Source organism: Hemiscyllium ocellatum, chromosome 30 (genome assembly GCF_020745735.1).
Source record: "Hemiscyllium ocellatum isolate sHemOce1 chromosome 30, sHemOce1.pat.X.cur, whole genome shotgun sequence".
Classification (NCBI taxonomy): Eukaryota; Metazoa; Chordata; class Chondrichthyes; order Orectolobiformes; family Hemiscylliidae; genus Hemiscyllium; species Hemiscyllium ocellatum.
The window spans coordinates 38,794,338-38,810,210 of record NC_083430.1 but is presented as its reverse complement, the minus strand read 5'-3'; the positions used below and the strand labels follow the sequence as shown (position 1 = coordinate 38,810,210).

General features: G+C 41.4%; 1 protein-coding gene across 2 annotated transcripts in view; it reads right to left on the bottom strand.

Annotated features, from left to right (window-relative positions):
- Positions 1 to 15,873, bottom strand: part of cnksr1 (connector enhancer of kinase suppressor of Ras 1) — a 102,965-nt gene that overhangs the window by 32,150 nt on the left and 54,942 nt on the right. For both annotated transcript variants that reach the window (XM_060847618.1, XM_060847617.1), the window contains exons 8-11: positions 14,346 to 14,414; positions 8,749 to 8,898; positions 6,437 to 6,507; positions 1,045 to 1,229 (exon numbers count right to left, since the gene is read on the bottom strand). In XM_060847618.1, the coding sequence (XP_060703601.1) occupies positions 1,045 to 1,229; positions 6,437 to 6,507; positions 8,749 to 8,898; positions 14,346 to 14,414 (475 nt within the window). The remainder of the gene's footprint in view (positions 1 to 1,044; positions 1,230 to 6,436; positions 6,508 to 8,748; positions 8,899 to 14,345; positions 14,415 to 15,873) is intronic.

Genomic DNA, 15,873 nt, shown 5'->3' with positions numbered 1-15,873 from the left:
ATTGTCTTTTATTGGAGATGGTTTTTGTTTGGCACTTGTGTGATGTGAATGTTACTTGACACTTCTCAGCCCAAACCTGGATTTTATCCTGATCTTTTGCATTTGAAAATGGAGTACTTCAGCATTTGAGGAGTCATGAATGGTCATGAACATTATGCAATCATTGGTGAAAGTCTCCATTTCTGACCTTGTGATGAGGGGAACATCATTGATGAAGCAAGCTCAAGACGGTTGGGCCTAGGACATGACCCCTGAGGAATTCCTCCTGAGATGACTGATCCAACAAGCACAATGATCTCCCTATGTACCAGGTGTGATTCCAAAAAGCAAAAAGAGTTTGACCTTGATACCCATTGATTCCAGTTTTGCTATCGCTCCTTGGTTGAATGTAGCTTTGATGTCAAAGGTATCACTGTCACCTCACCTCTGGAATTTCATTTGTATATGGACAGTTTAAACAACTCAGTTACCATAACAAATCAAAACAAAACTGGAGTAGTGTTTCTGCTTTGGGAACAACTGAGAAATTGTGGTCAAACTGCTCTCAAAATTGCACTGGTAAGGTTACAATTCAAATTTTTGTTTCAAATCATTTGTATAACCATGAACTTACTGAATGGTAACCTAATGCAGTAATATTAGTACAACTTAATTCAGGTTTATCAAAAGTAAACATTTTTAAGAAGCAAGTTACCTTTCTCACGCAAAACCATGTTTTTTCCAAACCTATAGTCACAGGACTATATTATTATAACCAGCTAACATTAGCCATCACGTGTGCAGTAATTCAGTACCTAATATAAATCATGTTGGTCAGCAAAACAGAATGTAGTATGTCCAATCAGCTGGTCACTGGAAACTTTGAAAACTGCCTCCCACAGACAGAGAGAAGGAGAAGGGTGAGAGCTTGAGAGAGAAAGCTTGAGAGAGAGAAGGGCAAGAGAGAAAGGGAAGGGCTGGAGCTTGAGAGAGAAAGAGAAGGGTGAGAGCTTGAGAGTGAAAAAGTTAATGAGTGCGGCATGCACGCAATGTATTCCTCCTTACCCTCCGTGTTGGACTGTTGTACTGGCTGCACTTGATCACTTTCCCCATCAGACTCAGACCCAATTTCAGAGTTGGATTCAGATGGCAATGGCTTATCCTTGTCTTCACAGCTTGCATTAGTTTCAAAGGTGCTGCAGTCAGGTTGTGCACCCTGTTGGATTCCTATCCTCTCTCTCCGTGAATACCTGAATTTTTAAAAAATTTAAAGTCTTTGGAATTTATTATTTTAATTTGGCAGATTCGTGTGTACACTGTTCTCCAGTTTGTTTTTTAAGTATCAAGAAACATATCGAAAAGTCTAACCAGAGATAAAGGGGCATGACTGACCTCAGGTGATCATGGGGTCATACTCACCATGAAAACAGTGATAGCAGGGCCAAAATACATAATCCAATACATGTAACCAAACTATGAAACAAAGCACTAAAAACAAAACCTGAGGAAATTGAAAAGCCTCCAACACAGGAGGTGATGGCACAGGGGTCTTGTCGCTGAACAATACTGATCCAGATAATGTTCTGGGTCCTTTGGTTCAAATCCTGCCACAACAGATGAAGGAATTTGAATTCATAAAAGAAAACCTGGAAGTAAGAGTCTAATGATGGCCATGAATCAAATGGTTAGAAAATCCCATCTGGTTTACTAACAACCTTGTCTGGTCTACAGACCGACAGCAATGTGGTTGATTCTTAACTGCCCTTTGGGTAATTAGGGATGGATATTAAATCCTGCCCAGTCAGCGATGCCCTCATTCTCAGGAATGAATTTTTTAAAACGGTACTATTTATGCAACTGGAAGGATATCCTTCACCTGGGCATTTTATTTATTACTCATTCATAGGACTTGGGCATCACTAGCTGTGGCAGTGTTTATTGCCCATCCCTTGTTGCCCTTGAGTGGGTGGTGGTGTGCTGCCTTTTTGAATTGCTGCAGTTCATTTGATTGTAGGTAAACCCCACAATGCTGTAGAGAGGAAGTTTCATGATTTTGAAACAGTGAGAATGAAGGAAAAACAATATTTTTCCAAGCAAGGGGAGTGACTAGCTTGGAGGGGTGCTTGCAGCTGGTGTGTTTCCAGGTGTCTGCTATCATTACTTTTCTTAGAGATAGTGGTTGAGAGTTTGGCAAATGCTGTCTGAGGAACCTTGGTAGATTTCTGCAGATCATCTCTAGATAGTAGACCCTTTTGCTACTGAGCAATTGATGGAGGGAATTAATGTTTTTGGATGTGTTGCCAATCAAACAGCTGGATGTTGTCAAACTTCTTGAGCATTGTTGGAGCAGTACCGCTCACAAGTGGGAAATAATCCACCACATCCTGACTTGTGCCTTACAAATAGTGTATAGGTTTTGGAGAATCAGCAGGATTCCTAGTCTCTGATTTGCTCAGGTAGCCACATTATGAGTATGGTAGTTCAGTTCACTTTCTGGTCAATGAAAACCCTCAGGATATTGATTATGGGGGATTCAACAATGATAATGCATTTGAATTAACATTAAGGGACATTAATATCCCAGAATTAATGACTTGGTTAAGATTCGTTACCATGTTGTTACTCACATTTTGTTGAAAGACACAATGTCACTTAACATCTTACCCAACGGTAACTCAAATGCTATAGCAGCTAGATCATGAATGAGGTACGTATCTGCAGTACTATTCTCCACATGTGCACAAAGCTGATTTCAACTGTTACTATACAGGGTTGGAAGTTGAAGTCTTGTCCCTACCTCCACAGTTTAAGGTAACTATTTAAGTGGGAACATTTTTGGTTGCTCTATCAAAGCTATGCTCCACAAAAGCATTCCTTGCCTTAATTTACTGAGCAGCAAGCAGAAGGATCAGCAAAAACTCCCCTGCTTAATATCTTGCAACAGAATAGGTTGTGATCTGGTTTCATCCAGTTGTGAAACATATAAAGAGTTATACAAATATTTTGTGTCCTATCTTCTCCCACTTCTCCTTAAGGCACTAACTCATTGCAAGTGTATTCCCTCTAACATCTCTCACAAGTATTTCATCTCTCCATCTTGACAAAGAAGATTGCTGGATTAGTCAATTCAAGGAGCATCACAAATCATTGAGATTGCATTGTCATCCAGTTCCAAGCACATGCTCAAGGGATGTCACTGAATTGCCTCAGAAGCATGAATCCTGGTTGATTTTTGTATCTAAGCAAACCATTAACTGCTGACCATAAATCAGGACCGACTTTGAAATAAACCTGGGGCATTCATTGTCAGTGTGGTTTAGTTGATAAACTTGACAAGCATTGTGTATTGAGGATTCATTACTTCTATCCATAACATAAATCATGGGACTTACTGACTGCGTAACCAAGCAACAGTTGGTTTAGTCAAGGAACTTTATAGCACAGTTGGTTAGATGGTTACATTCTATGTCAAATTAATGTCAACAACATCAGGTTCAATTCCTTATTAGGTTGGGACAGACACAGGGTCTGCCTCTACACCCTGCCCATAGTAGAAAATCACAGCACTTTGCTGTAGTTTGGCAAATAATTTCCAAGGACCTGTAACAAAGGGAGAGAACGCAAGAATTCCACATTCAACACATAATCATGTAAGCATAACATGAACCTAGAACAGAACACCACAGTAAAGGCCCTTCAGCCCTTGATGTTGTGCCAACCTTTTATCCTACTGTAAGATCAGACTAACCCACATACTCTTCATTTTACTATCTTCCATGCGCCTATTCAAGAATCACTTTAATGTCCCTAATGTATCTGACTCTACTATCACTGCTGGCAGTGCATTCCATGCACCCATGACGCTGTGTAAATAACAACCTCTGACATCTCCCCTAAACCTTCCCCTAAAGACCTTAAAATTATGCCCCCTCGTGATAATCATTTCTGCCCTGGGAAAATGTCTCTGATTATCCACTTTATCTATGCCTCTCAACATCTTGTACATTATTAATCAAGTCACCTCTCATCCTTCTTTTCCAATGAGAAAAGCCCTAGGTCTCTCAATCTTTCTTCATAAAACATGCCCTCCAGTCCAGAGAGCATCCCAGTAAATCTCCTCTGCACCCTCTTTAAAGCTTCCACATCCTTTCTAGAATGAGGCAACCAAAATCGAATACAATATTCCAAGTGTGGTCTAACCAGGGCTCTATAAAGCTGCAGCATCACCTCATGGCTCTTAAACTCAATCCCCCTGCTAATGAAAGCCAACACACCATAAGCCTTCTTAACAACCCTATCAACTTGGGTGGCAACTTTGAGGGATCTATGGAGGTAGACCCCAAGCTCCCTCTGTTCCTCCCCACTGCCAAGAATCCTGCCTTTAACCCTGTATTCTGCATTCAAGTTCGACTTTCCAAAATGAATTACTTTATACTTTTCCAGGTTGAACTCCATCTGCCACTTATCAGTCCAGTTCTGCATCCTATCAATGTCCTGGTGCAATCGACAACAGCCCTCCATACTACCCAATACTCCACCAACCTTTGTATCATCGGCGAACTTACTAACCCACTCTTCCACTTCCTCACCCAAGCCATTTATAAAAATCAGAATGAGCTGAGGTCCAGAACAGATCCCTGCAGGACACCATTGGTCACCTAGCTCCAGGCTGAATACTTTCCATCTACTACTACCTTCTGTCTTCTATGGGCCAGCCAATTCTGTATCCAGATGGCCAGATTCCCTGTATTTTTACTTTCTGAATGATCCCACCATGGGGAACCTTATCAAATGCCTTGCTAAAATCTATGCACACCACATCCACTGTCCTACCTTCATCAATGTGTTTTGTCACATCCTCAATTCAATAAGGCTTGGGAGGCATGACCTGCCCCTCACAAAGCCATGCTGACTATCTCTAATCAGACTATAGTTTTCCAAGTAATCATAAATCCTATCTCTCAGAATCCTCCCTAATAATTTGACCAATACAGATGTAAGACTGACTGGTCTGAAATTCCCAGGATTATCCCTATTCCCTTTCTTGAACAAGGGAATAATATTTGCCACCCTCCAATCATCTGGCAGTACTCCAGTGGACAATGAGGATGCAAAGATCATTGCCACAGGTGCAGCAATCTCTTCCCTCACTTCCTTAGTAACCTAGAGCATATCCCGTCTGGCCCCGGGGAATTATCTATCCATATATGTTTTTCAAAATTTTCAGCACATCCTCCTTCTTAATATCAACCTGTTCCACGCTGTCCTCACAAACATCAAGGTCCCTCTCAGTAGTGAATACTGAAGAAAAGTATTCATTAAGGACTTCCCTTACCTCCTCTAACTCCAGGTACAAGTTCCCTTCACTATCCCTGATCAGCCCCACCCTCACTCTGGCCATCCTCTTATTCCTCACATAAGTGTAGAATGCCTTGGGGAGTTTCCTTAATCCTATCACTAAAGCTTTTTCATGCCCCCTTCTAGCTCTCCTAAGTCCATTCTTCAGTTCCTTCCTGGCTACCTTGTAACCCTCTAGAGCCCTGTCTGATCCTTGCCTCCTTAACCTTAAGTAAGCTTCCTTCTTCCTCTTGACTTGATATTCCGCATCACTTGTTACCCAAGGTTCCTTCACCCTACCATCTATTCCTTGCTTTTTTCAAACTATCATGGGAAAGCAAATAAGTTCAAATTTGGGCTATGACCCATCATTTTTGTCTGTAGTGTAGATGAGTAATAAAGGGTATTTATTCAAGTAGACCATGAAACTAGAGAGGTCAAGATCAGACTTGTACATAGGAATTGCTGGAAAGTCGCCATATTGGACTTTAGATATAATATATCTTATCTAGGGCTCATAATTCTGCTAAAGCATTTAGGGAAATGCTCATTACTATCAATCAGACCAAAAGCTATTTGAGTGGGAATTTCACTTTACTCTTTTAGAGTTAACTAATTTGGAATGTACAGAATTTTACTTAACTTTACTCTTTCAGAGTTAACTAGTTAGGAATATACAGATCATTACTGTTCATTAATCCAGCCTAAATTGAAAGGTAATACTAGTAAAGACAAAATTAATTAAAAGTGTCAATGAATTCAATACTGAGCTGAGAAATATGAACAAGCCTGGGCCACAGCCAGCCTGGTCATCTGACAGCTGTATTATACACACTTTTATAAGAGGGAGAAAGTGACGACTGGAGGTGCTGGAGATCAGAGTCGAGAATGTGGTGCTGGAAAAGCAGAGCAGTTCAGGCAGCATCCGAACAGCAGGAGAATCGACGTTTCGGGCATCATGAATTCCTGATCATGGGCTTATGCCCGAAAATTCAATTCTCCTGCTCCTTGGATGCTGCCTGACCTTTGTGCTTTTCTAGCACCGAACTCTTGACACTTTTATAAGAACCAAGTATCGAACAACAGTCCTGGAGAAGAAAGGAATTAAATTGGAACTAACTGGGAAGATCTCTCAGACAGCACACTTGCGTCTGGCGATGCTCCTGCATCTTCTGATGTGCTTCTCTGCACCTAGGAGAAAAAGAGCAGATATTAGCATACAATAAGAGTATTTTAACTAAGTTCAATCTTACTCAGTATTCAAACATACACCACAGAGGCACACGAGCATGAAAAAAAAATCTAGGATAGTAATTTTGACTTTTGAAGATGTATAAAATGAGTAACAACAGAAATCAACAGGTCTGTAGATCAGGAAAAGTTATCATGGATTGCTGTGTTGCATTGCATGTTTTGCACTACCTTGCAAAGTATGGGGTACCATTTTTCTAAGTCTCTAACATTCCAACACTCCCAGTCTCGTTTCAGTTACCTTTCTCTTATCCCCAGAATCTGTGCCTCAGCTTCCTGGTCAGCTGGATTCACACAGACAATTCTCATTCTGTGTAAAGGAGTTCCTTCAGATATCAGATTTAAATATCTCATTTGTTTACTATCTTTACTGTCTGTGCAATGCACTATACAGACCCCAGGATTTCCTCAGTATAGAACTTTCCTTTTAAAATATTTCCAATTAAGATGCACAGTGTTGGAGGTAGTATGTTATCATGGATAAATGATTGGCTAAATCTTAGGATATAGAGTTGGGATAAGGGATGTTATGATTCTATGGTAAGGGAAGCACATTCAGAATGGCAAACTAGTGGAATCCCACCAGGATGAGTATTGGGACCACAATTATTTGTAATATATGTTAATGATTTGGTTGAGGAAAGTTAGTGCACTACAGCGGATGACTTAAAAATAAGTGGGAAGCAAATGGTTAGACAGAAAAATGATGCTAAGGATTGTCAGATCAGTCATGAAATGGTGGAGCAGACTCAATGGACTGATTGGCCTATTTCTGCTCCTACACTTCATGGTATCCACTCTTACCTACTGATCTCTTACTATATCATGTGTCAACCTGCACTTATTCTATTTCACTGATGAAAGGACATATCAATACAATTTTTCTTCATCTATCCATCTTATGATGGGTTGTTTGCGTTAACCATTAATGTACCAATTAAGTGGGGAGTCGAAGGATCTTCAGTTTCTCCTCCCAGGTCACACTTCCATGTTGTTTGACACTCTCACCAGAACTAGTTGAGCTGAGTCTGGGATCAGGGTCACCAGGCAACTTGAAAAGAATCCTCTTTACCAAGCATTGACAGGAATTGTTACTTGCTGGTACAAGTTCTTTTTATTTCAAAACTATACTTTATTTTTTTTTAAAAATCTACACATATATATGTACAGTAGCACATTAAGGAAACAAATATTGGATTTTGACTGTCTAAACAAAACAAAGACATCTCCTACTTGAACAAGTCTATTTAAATGCATTTGAGGCACCAAGAGGTTCCGATAATTGAACAGACCTCAAAGTCATTAGTAACTGTGTTACCTCCTGAAATAATTCAAAGTTGATTGCTCAGGCAACATTTTCCATTTCAAAATTCCATGCAAGCTATTCATTATTACATTTCTCATTTGTAGCTTTTCTTTGGTTCTCTGCTATAAGGATTCTTGATGTTGTCATGACAGACTGTAATTCCCTCAACATGTTTTGTTTTCCTGTTTTAATTATAAAAATTACATTTAAACATCCACCAGTCCTATAACATGACACCTTCATCATCAATTTATCAAATACAACAGTAATATCTTGGTTAACTCTTCCCTGGAATCTTTCAAAATACAAGGATACAGTACATTCTATTTTTTTTGGGGGGGAAGGATTCAGTTAGCTGAGTTGGCTGGATGGCTGGTTTGTGATGCAGAGTCACATCAACAATATGGCTTCATTTCCTGGCTGAATTTACCTTGAAGGAATCTCCTTCTCAATCTCTCCTCTTGCCTGTTGTGTGGTGATCTTCCATTTTCTTGAATGAGAAAGCAGCCTATGGTCTGGTAAGACAATGGTGACCTTAACATGCTTTACGCTTTGCGATTTTAAATGCACTAATCTCATTAGTTACTTCATCATGCAATGTCATGTCTACATGTCCCATCTCCCTTCTAAAAACCAAAGCAAAATAATTAAGGTTTTATCATCTCTTTGTCATTACTGTTTTATTATCTTCTCCCTGTGAATATTTAGTGGTTCAATTCTCATTAGACTTCTGTTTTTATTGATATGCCTACCAAAAGTTTTAAATAATTAGATCATAGGTCCTCTTTGCATTCATAAATTGTCTTCTTGATCTTTGTCCTAATCTCTTTGTATTCTCATTTATCTGTAGAAATTTGGTAAGAGATTGTCCTCACCTGTGTTGTTAGGTGGGGTTGCTGCAGCTGAACATCGTCAGAGAAACTGAAAGATGGTGATATATCAAGGGGCACCTTTTTCATAATGAGGACTACTTGATTTGGATTCTCACGCAGTTTGGCAACCAGGTTATGCAATGTCCACCCAACCTATTGGTGGAGAAAGAAAAAACAAGAAGGAAGAGTCCCCAAGTGGGAAATTCATCATTGCATAGGTTGTTGGAACAATGTTTCTCTTTGGAGTCAGTTAACAAATAAATTAAGAGTCTTTAAAATGAAAAAAGGATTCCAGCAGCTCTCTGTGTCATCACTGAGTAATAGGCCCGTACATTTGAAGGTTTATAGAATCATAGAATCCCTACAGTGTGGAAGCAGGCCATTCAGCCCAATGAGTCCACATCGACCCTCCAAACACCATCCACCCAGACCCTATCCCTGTAACCTTGCATTTCAAGTAACTAATCCACCTAACCTCCACATCCCTGGACTCTATGGACAATTTACCATGGTCAATCCACCAAATCTGCACATCTTTGGACTATAGGAGGAAACCGGAGCACCCAGAGGAAACCCAAGCAGATACACAGAGGATGCGCAAACCCCACACAGTCACCTGAGGGTGGAATCAAATCCAGGTCCATGACACAGTGAGGAAGCAATGCTAACGACTGAGTCACCATGTCACCCCAAGCACTTTGAATTCTATGTCTTAGTCAGGTGGTTTTGGTAGGGAAGGAAGGTAAAGAGATTTAGGTGTCCAGGAGATCCTAAATGTTAGCATGCAGGGTTCTGGAATGACAGCAGTCAAGGCCATGTTCAAAAAAACACAGCAGATGGTTGGGAACAGTTCCCCTGTCTCTCCTCTATCGTGTGCATTATAGCTGAAGGGAGTGAGAATTAGTGATGATGCCTTAGAGAAAACATAATATTGGTTTGTATTAATGAAACCTGGACTGTAAGGATTACATGACACGGTAAGATGACATTTCTTACAATTAATCTACCTTTAAGAGACATGCTCATAATGTCAACACTGCATCATGTGACCAAACTGTATAAAGATCTCATGCCCCCATCTTGCCTCTGATCACTTGAAGAATGTAGCTAGAATATGGATACATGATTACCAGATCAGGCTGAATTTGTCAAACTTTTAAAGTGTTACACTGAAATTTGAAATTTTAGTCTTATAAACTGTTGATCTGTTCGTGCAATTATTGAATTGACAAATATGCTTATAGTCAAGAGTGTGGTGCTGGAAAATCACAGCAGGTCAGGCAGCATCCGAGGAGCAGGAAAATCGACGTTTCGGGCAAAAGCCCTTCATCAGGAATGAGGCTGGGAGCCTCTGGGGTGGAGAGATATATTGGGAGTAAGGTATCTGAAAGTGCAATAGGTGGATGGAGATGCGGGTAAAGGTGATAGGTCGGAGGGGAGGGTGGTGGAGATAGATGGGAAGGAAGATTGACAGATGGGACAGGTCATGACGATAGTGCTGAGCTGGAAGGTTGGAATTGGGTAAGGTGGGGGGGGGGGGGGGGGGGGGAGGAGAGGGGAAATAAGGAAACTGGTGAAATCCACATTGATGCCCTGGGGTTGGAGGGTCCCGAGGCAGAAGATGAGGCGTTCTTCCTTAAGGCATCGGTTGGTAAGGGAGTGGCAATGGAGAAGGCCCAGGACCTGCATTTCCTCAGCAGTGCGGGAGGGGGAGTTGAAGTGTTTAGCCACGGGGCAGGTGTCCCGGCGATGTTCTCTGAAGCACTCTGCAAGTAGGCATCCAGTCTCCCCAATGTAGAGGAGATCGCATCGGGAGCAGCAGATATAGTAAATGACATGTATGTAAGTGCAACTGAAACTTTGATGGATGTGGAAGGCTCCTTTGGGGACGTGGGTGGAGGTGTGGGCGCAGGTTTTGCAATTTCTGCGATAGGGGAAGGTGCCAGGAGGTGAGGATGGGTTGTTAGGGGGTGTGGACCTGATCGGGTAGTCACGGAGGGAATTGTCTTTATGGAAAGCAAATAGGGGTGGGGACGGAAATATATCTCTGGTGGTGAGGCCTGTTTGTATGTGGCAGAAATGGCGGAGGATAATGCAATGTATACGGAGGTTGGTGGGATGGAAGGTGAGGACCGGGGGGTTCCTTGTTGCGGATGGAGGGGTGGGGTTCGAAGGTGGATGTGGGGGACGTGGATGAGATGTGCTGGAGGGCTTCATCAACCAAGTAGGAGGGAAAATTGCAGTCTTTAAAGAAGGAGGCCATCTGGTGTGTCCTGTGGTGGAACTGGTCCTCCTGAAGCAGATGCAGTGGATGCAGAGGATTTGGGAATAAGGGATAGCATTTTTGCAGGAGGCAGGGTTGGAGGTGATCTAATCCAGGTAGCTGTGGGGGTTGGTGGGTTTGTAGAAGATGTCAGTGTTTAGTTGGTCACCATTGATGAAGATGGAGAGGTCCAGGAAGGGGGGAGAGGTGTCAGAGATGGTCCAGGTGAATTTAAGGTTGGGGTGGGATGTGTTCGTGAAGTTGATGAACTGTTCAATCTCCTTGTGGGGGCACGAGGTGGTGCCGAGGCAGTCATCAACATAGCGGGAAGAAAAGGTGGGGAATGGTGCCAGCATAACTGCAGGAGATGGACTGTCCCACGTAGCCGACAAAGAGACAGGCATAGCTGGGACCCATGCGGGTGTCCCTTTTGTCTGGAGGAAGTGGGAAGATTCGAAGGAGAAATTGTTGAAGGTGAGGACCAATTCAGCCAAATGAATAAGAATGTCAGTGGAAGGGCACTGATGGGGACATTGAGAAAGGAAGAAATGGAGGGTTTGGAGGCCCTGGTCATAACAAACGGAAGTGTATGAGGGCTGGATGTCCATGGTGAAGATGAGGCAATGGGGGCCAGAGAAACAGAAGTCTTGGAGGAGGTGGAGAGTGTGGGTGGTGTCCCAAATGTATGTGAGGAATTCCTGAACCAGGAGAGGTAGAACAGTATCAGGTATGTGGAGATGAATTTGGTGGGGCAGGAGCAGGCTGAGACAATGGGTTGGCTGGGATAGTTATGCTTGTGAATCTTGGGAAGGAGGTAGAATCAGGCAGTGCGGGGTTCCCAACTATAAGGTTGGAAGCTGTAGGTGGGAGATTCCCTGAGGTGATGAGATTCTGTATGGGCTGGGAGATGATAGATGGGGGGTGGGGTCATGGTCAAGGGGGCAGTAGGAGGAGGTGTCTTCGAGTTGGCACCTGGGTTCAGCTGTACAGAGGTCAGTGCACCAAACTACCACTGCCCCCCCTTTATCTGCTGGTTTGATGGTGGGGTTGGGGTTAGAGCAGAGGGAATGGAGGGATGTGCGTTGTGAGGGTGAGAGGTTGAAGTGGGAGAGGGAGGTAGACTGATTGAGGCGGTCAATGTCTCGGTGGCAGTGGAACTAAAGAGGACAAAGGCAGGTCTCACTCCGGCATAGGGAGTCCTGGTGGATGGGGTGTGTTTGAGGCAGGCGAAGGGGTCCTCTGAAGGTGGGCAGGAGTACTGATTGAAAAAGTAAGCTCAGAGGCGGAGGCAGCGGAAGACGTATTCAATGTCACAACGCATTGATGTGTGAGCAGAGTGGACTAAGTTTTTATCTTTGGAAAAATGAAATGTGTTTGCTTCGTAATCAAGATACCATTGCATGACTTGCCCAATACATCATCACTGTATGTGACATGAGGGTATAAAGGTCTCATCATCCATCTTACCTGGGATCACTTGAGTGTCTGAGGATTGCAATGTTTGTACATAATTGTTAGTAGCAATGTATATCTGTTGGATTATTCAATGCCACAATATCCACACCCAACTCCTCATGTTGTGGGAGATACTACCACATCAGCTAAAGTACCTTTAAGAAGCAAACTGACAACATTAAGAGATATGAGAAAACAAGATATGTGGACTTAGTTTGCAGACTAGGTATAGTTTCACTGAAGGGTGAAAATGACTTGAGAACTTTCAGAAGCCTTTTTCGCTGGAGCTTTACAATCACTGTCATTTGAAATGAAAATTAAGAATAAAGAAAGACAGAAGAAGAAAAATTGAGGAGAGGATCACTACCCATACTATAACAAATAAGAATTGTTATTTGAGATTATACCAAACATTCCAACTTGAATCAATTTTTCTCACCTCTCCTTAGGATGCTCTTCATTTTTTTCATTATTTAACCTTCTTTTATAATCAACCCATTCAGAGATGTTATTACAAATCTCTGGAGCAGTTAGGACTTGAACCTAGGACTCTCATAGGGACACTACCACTGAGTCAAAGGAGGTCCATAGGATGTAATTCTTGTTAGGATCAGGATTGCACACACAACTAGGTAATTACTGTTTGGATGATCACCCTCAAACATTGCTCTTTAGCCTCAGAGTTAAGACCAAGTTAAAGGCATTGAGGGATAAAAGCACAGGAAATAACAGAGTTAAGATATAGATAAGCCACAATTGTACTGAACAGCAAAACAGACTCAAGAGATAGATGGAACATTCCAAATGTTCTGATGAGAGCTGGAATCATGCAACCAAGCTCAATCTACCTATCCAATCTCTGCATATGCTAACTTCCCAGATACAGTCATGGTGAAGAATTGGAGAAAGAACTCTGACTGCTGATCCAGGAAGCCTGAATTCTTTGATGTTTATCATATAGAAAATACTGACAATATGGAAGCTGTCAAAAATAGATTAATTTCCAAATAAACATCAACTGAACTTGGATCAACATCCAGTGTTTAAAGAAAGGGGGTTTATTGTAAACACTTGGGGTCAACAAATTCAAAAATCAAAATTAAAAATTTATAAGTAAAAGTAAAAGGGATCATTAGAAAGGCGAAGGAAGATAAAAAAACAAGGGTGTTCAATATCAAGAGAATATTTAAAGGTATTTACAGTGCACAAGAAATAGGAAGTTAGAAAGAAGGTCACTTTTATACTTAAAAGGGAGGTCACAACAGGGAAACTCTAAGAAATGAACTGGAGGGAAATAATCAGAAAGACAGTTTTTAAATTAAAAAGGTTGATGGGACTCAAGTTAAAATAGTCAGTAGATGTAGATGGTAGCCCAGGAAACAGAGGGTACTGGTCAGGGGAGAAAGGGAGGTGCACTAACTAAAATTATCCAAACCTCTTTAGAATTGGGAATTATGACAAATAACTAGGGTGTGGAAAAGATTACATACTTCAAATATACCAAAAGGAACATTAATTCCTTTTTAACGCTATAAAGATAAAGTGAATGGATACCATAGAGGGTGCTGGAACACCTTGCCAGCAGAGGTAGTAGAGACAGGCATGGTAGATTCATTTAAGATGCATCTGGGCAGATGCATGAGTAGGTGGGGAGCAGAGGGATACAGATGCTTAGGAATTGGGTGACAGGTTTAGACAGTGGATTTGGATCGGCTCAGGCTTGGAGGGCCGAAGGGCCTGTTCCTGAGCTGTAAATTTTCTTTGTTCTTGCTTTGGATAAGGGTTAGCTCCAGTTCAAGAGTTAGAACTTACACAAGTTACATGTACTGACTTGCAACACACTTCAATCATCTAATGCAAATTTGTGATACCTAATACTTACTACAACCATATCATTCACTTGGACGACCTCATCTCCTGGTCGAATTTTCTGAGAGCGATAAGCTGGAGACTAAATGAAAGGAAGTAAAGTTGATTTCATAAAAACATTCACTCAGTCATCTGCAATCCAACCAGGGTTACACATTCATATATTAAGATTGTTTAAAATGTGGAGCGAAATGAGAAAAAAAGTCTTTGTAAACAAAGAATTGCTACATGTTTTGAAAACAAATCAGTCAACACTCGTTACAAGCATTGCTTACAAAAGTGCTTGTTCAAGCAGTAATTGAAGTGCAGTGTATAGATAAGTTGGAGCCAAAGAGTTATGTAAACTGGATCTTTGGTTGGCAACAAACAGCTGATTGGTCTATAGACTAGTAACCAGTTATTAATGATAAAGGCCTTCTACCAGCCAAAAACTGTGTAATTGATTCTCAGGTAGCTGAACTGCCATGAACAAGATAGTGAGAAGCCTTTCGATTTCTGACATATCAGAAGCTCTCTGTTTTCTGCACTAAAAGCTGTTAATGCAAGCCTGAAAAAAATTGTGTTATTGTATGCTGTGACTTTTAATTAATAAGTCAGAGAGCTTTTATAAATGTGAACTGGTCCCTGTATCTCCTACAAACCAGTGAAAGTCTCTTGAGAAGGAAGACTGGGATGTAGTATTCTTGTCAGCATAAAGAATCAAAATGGGAAAGGTAGTCCCACAATGGCTAACAAGGGAAATTAGGCATAGTATTAGACCTAAAAAAAGGGGGCAAACAAATTGGCCAAAAATTTTAAAAAGCAGTGGGCCTGAGGATTGGGAACAATTTTGATTTCAGCAAAGGCGGTCAATGGGATATATTAAGAAGAGGAAAATGGAGTATGGGAAAATAAGCTTGGGGAACATCAAACTGATTGTAAAAGCTTCTATAGGTATGTAAAGAGAAAAATATTACTGAAGACATGTGTGGGTCCTTTACAGTCAGAAACACAGGAAGTGATAATGGGAAACAAACAGATGGCAGACTTGCCAGGATAGGAGCTATTGGTTGAGGTTGAATAGGCCAGGGCTATTTTCTCTGGAGCGTCCGAGGCTGAGGGGTGACCTCATCGAGGTTTATAAAATCCTGAGGAGCATGGATAGGGTAAATAGTCTTTTCCCCAGTGTTGGGGTGTCCAAAACTAGAAGCATAGGTTTAATGTGAGAGGGATAAGATGTAAAAAGGACCTAAAGGGCAACTTTTTCACACAGAGGATGGTGCATGTATGAAATAAACTGCCAGAGGAAGTGATAGAGGCTGGTACAATTACATTTAAAAAGGTATCTGGATGGGTATATGAATATGAAGTGTTTAGAAGGATATGGGCCAAATGCTGGGACTAGACTTATTTAGGATATCTGATCAGCATTGATGAGTTGGAGTGAAGGGTCTGTTTTCGTGCTGTATATCTCTGACTCTAAGTGGTGGGCAGTAATTAATGAGTACCATAGAGATCACGATTGAACCTTAGCCACTCATAATATATATAAATGATTTTGA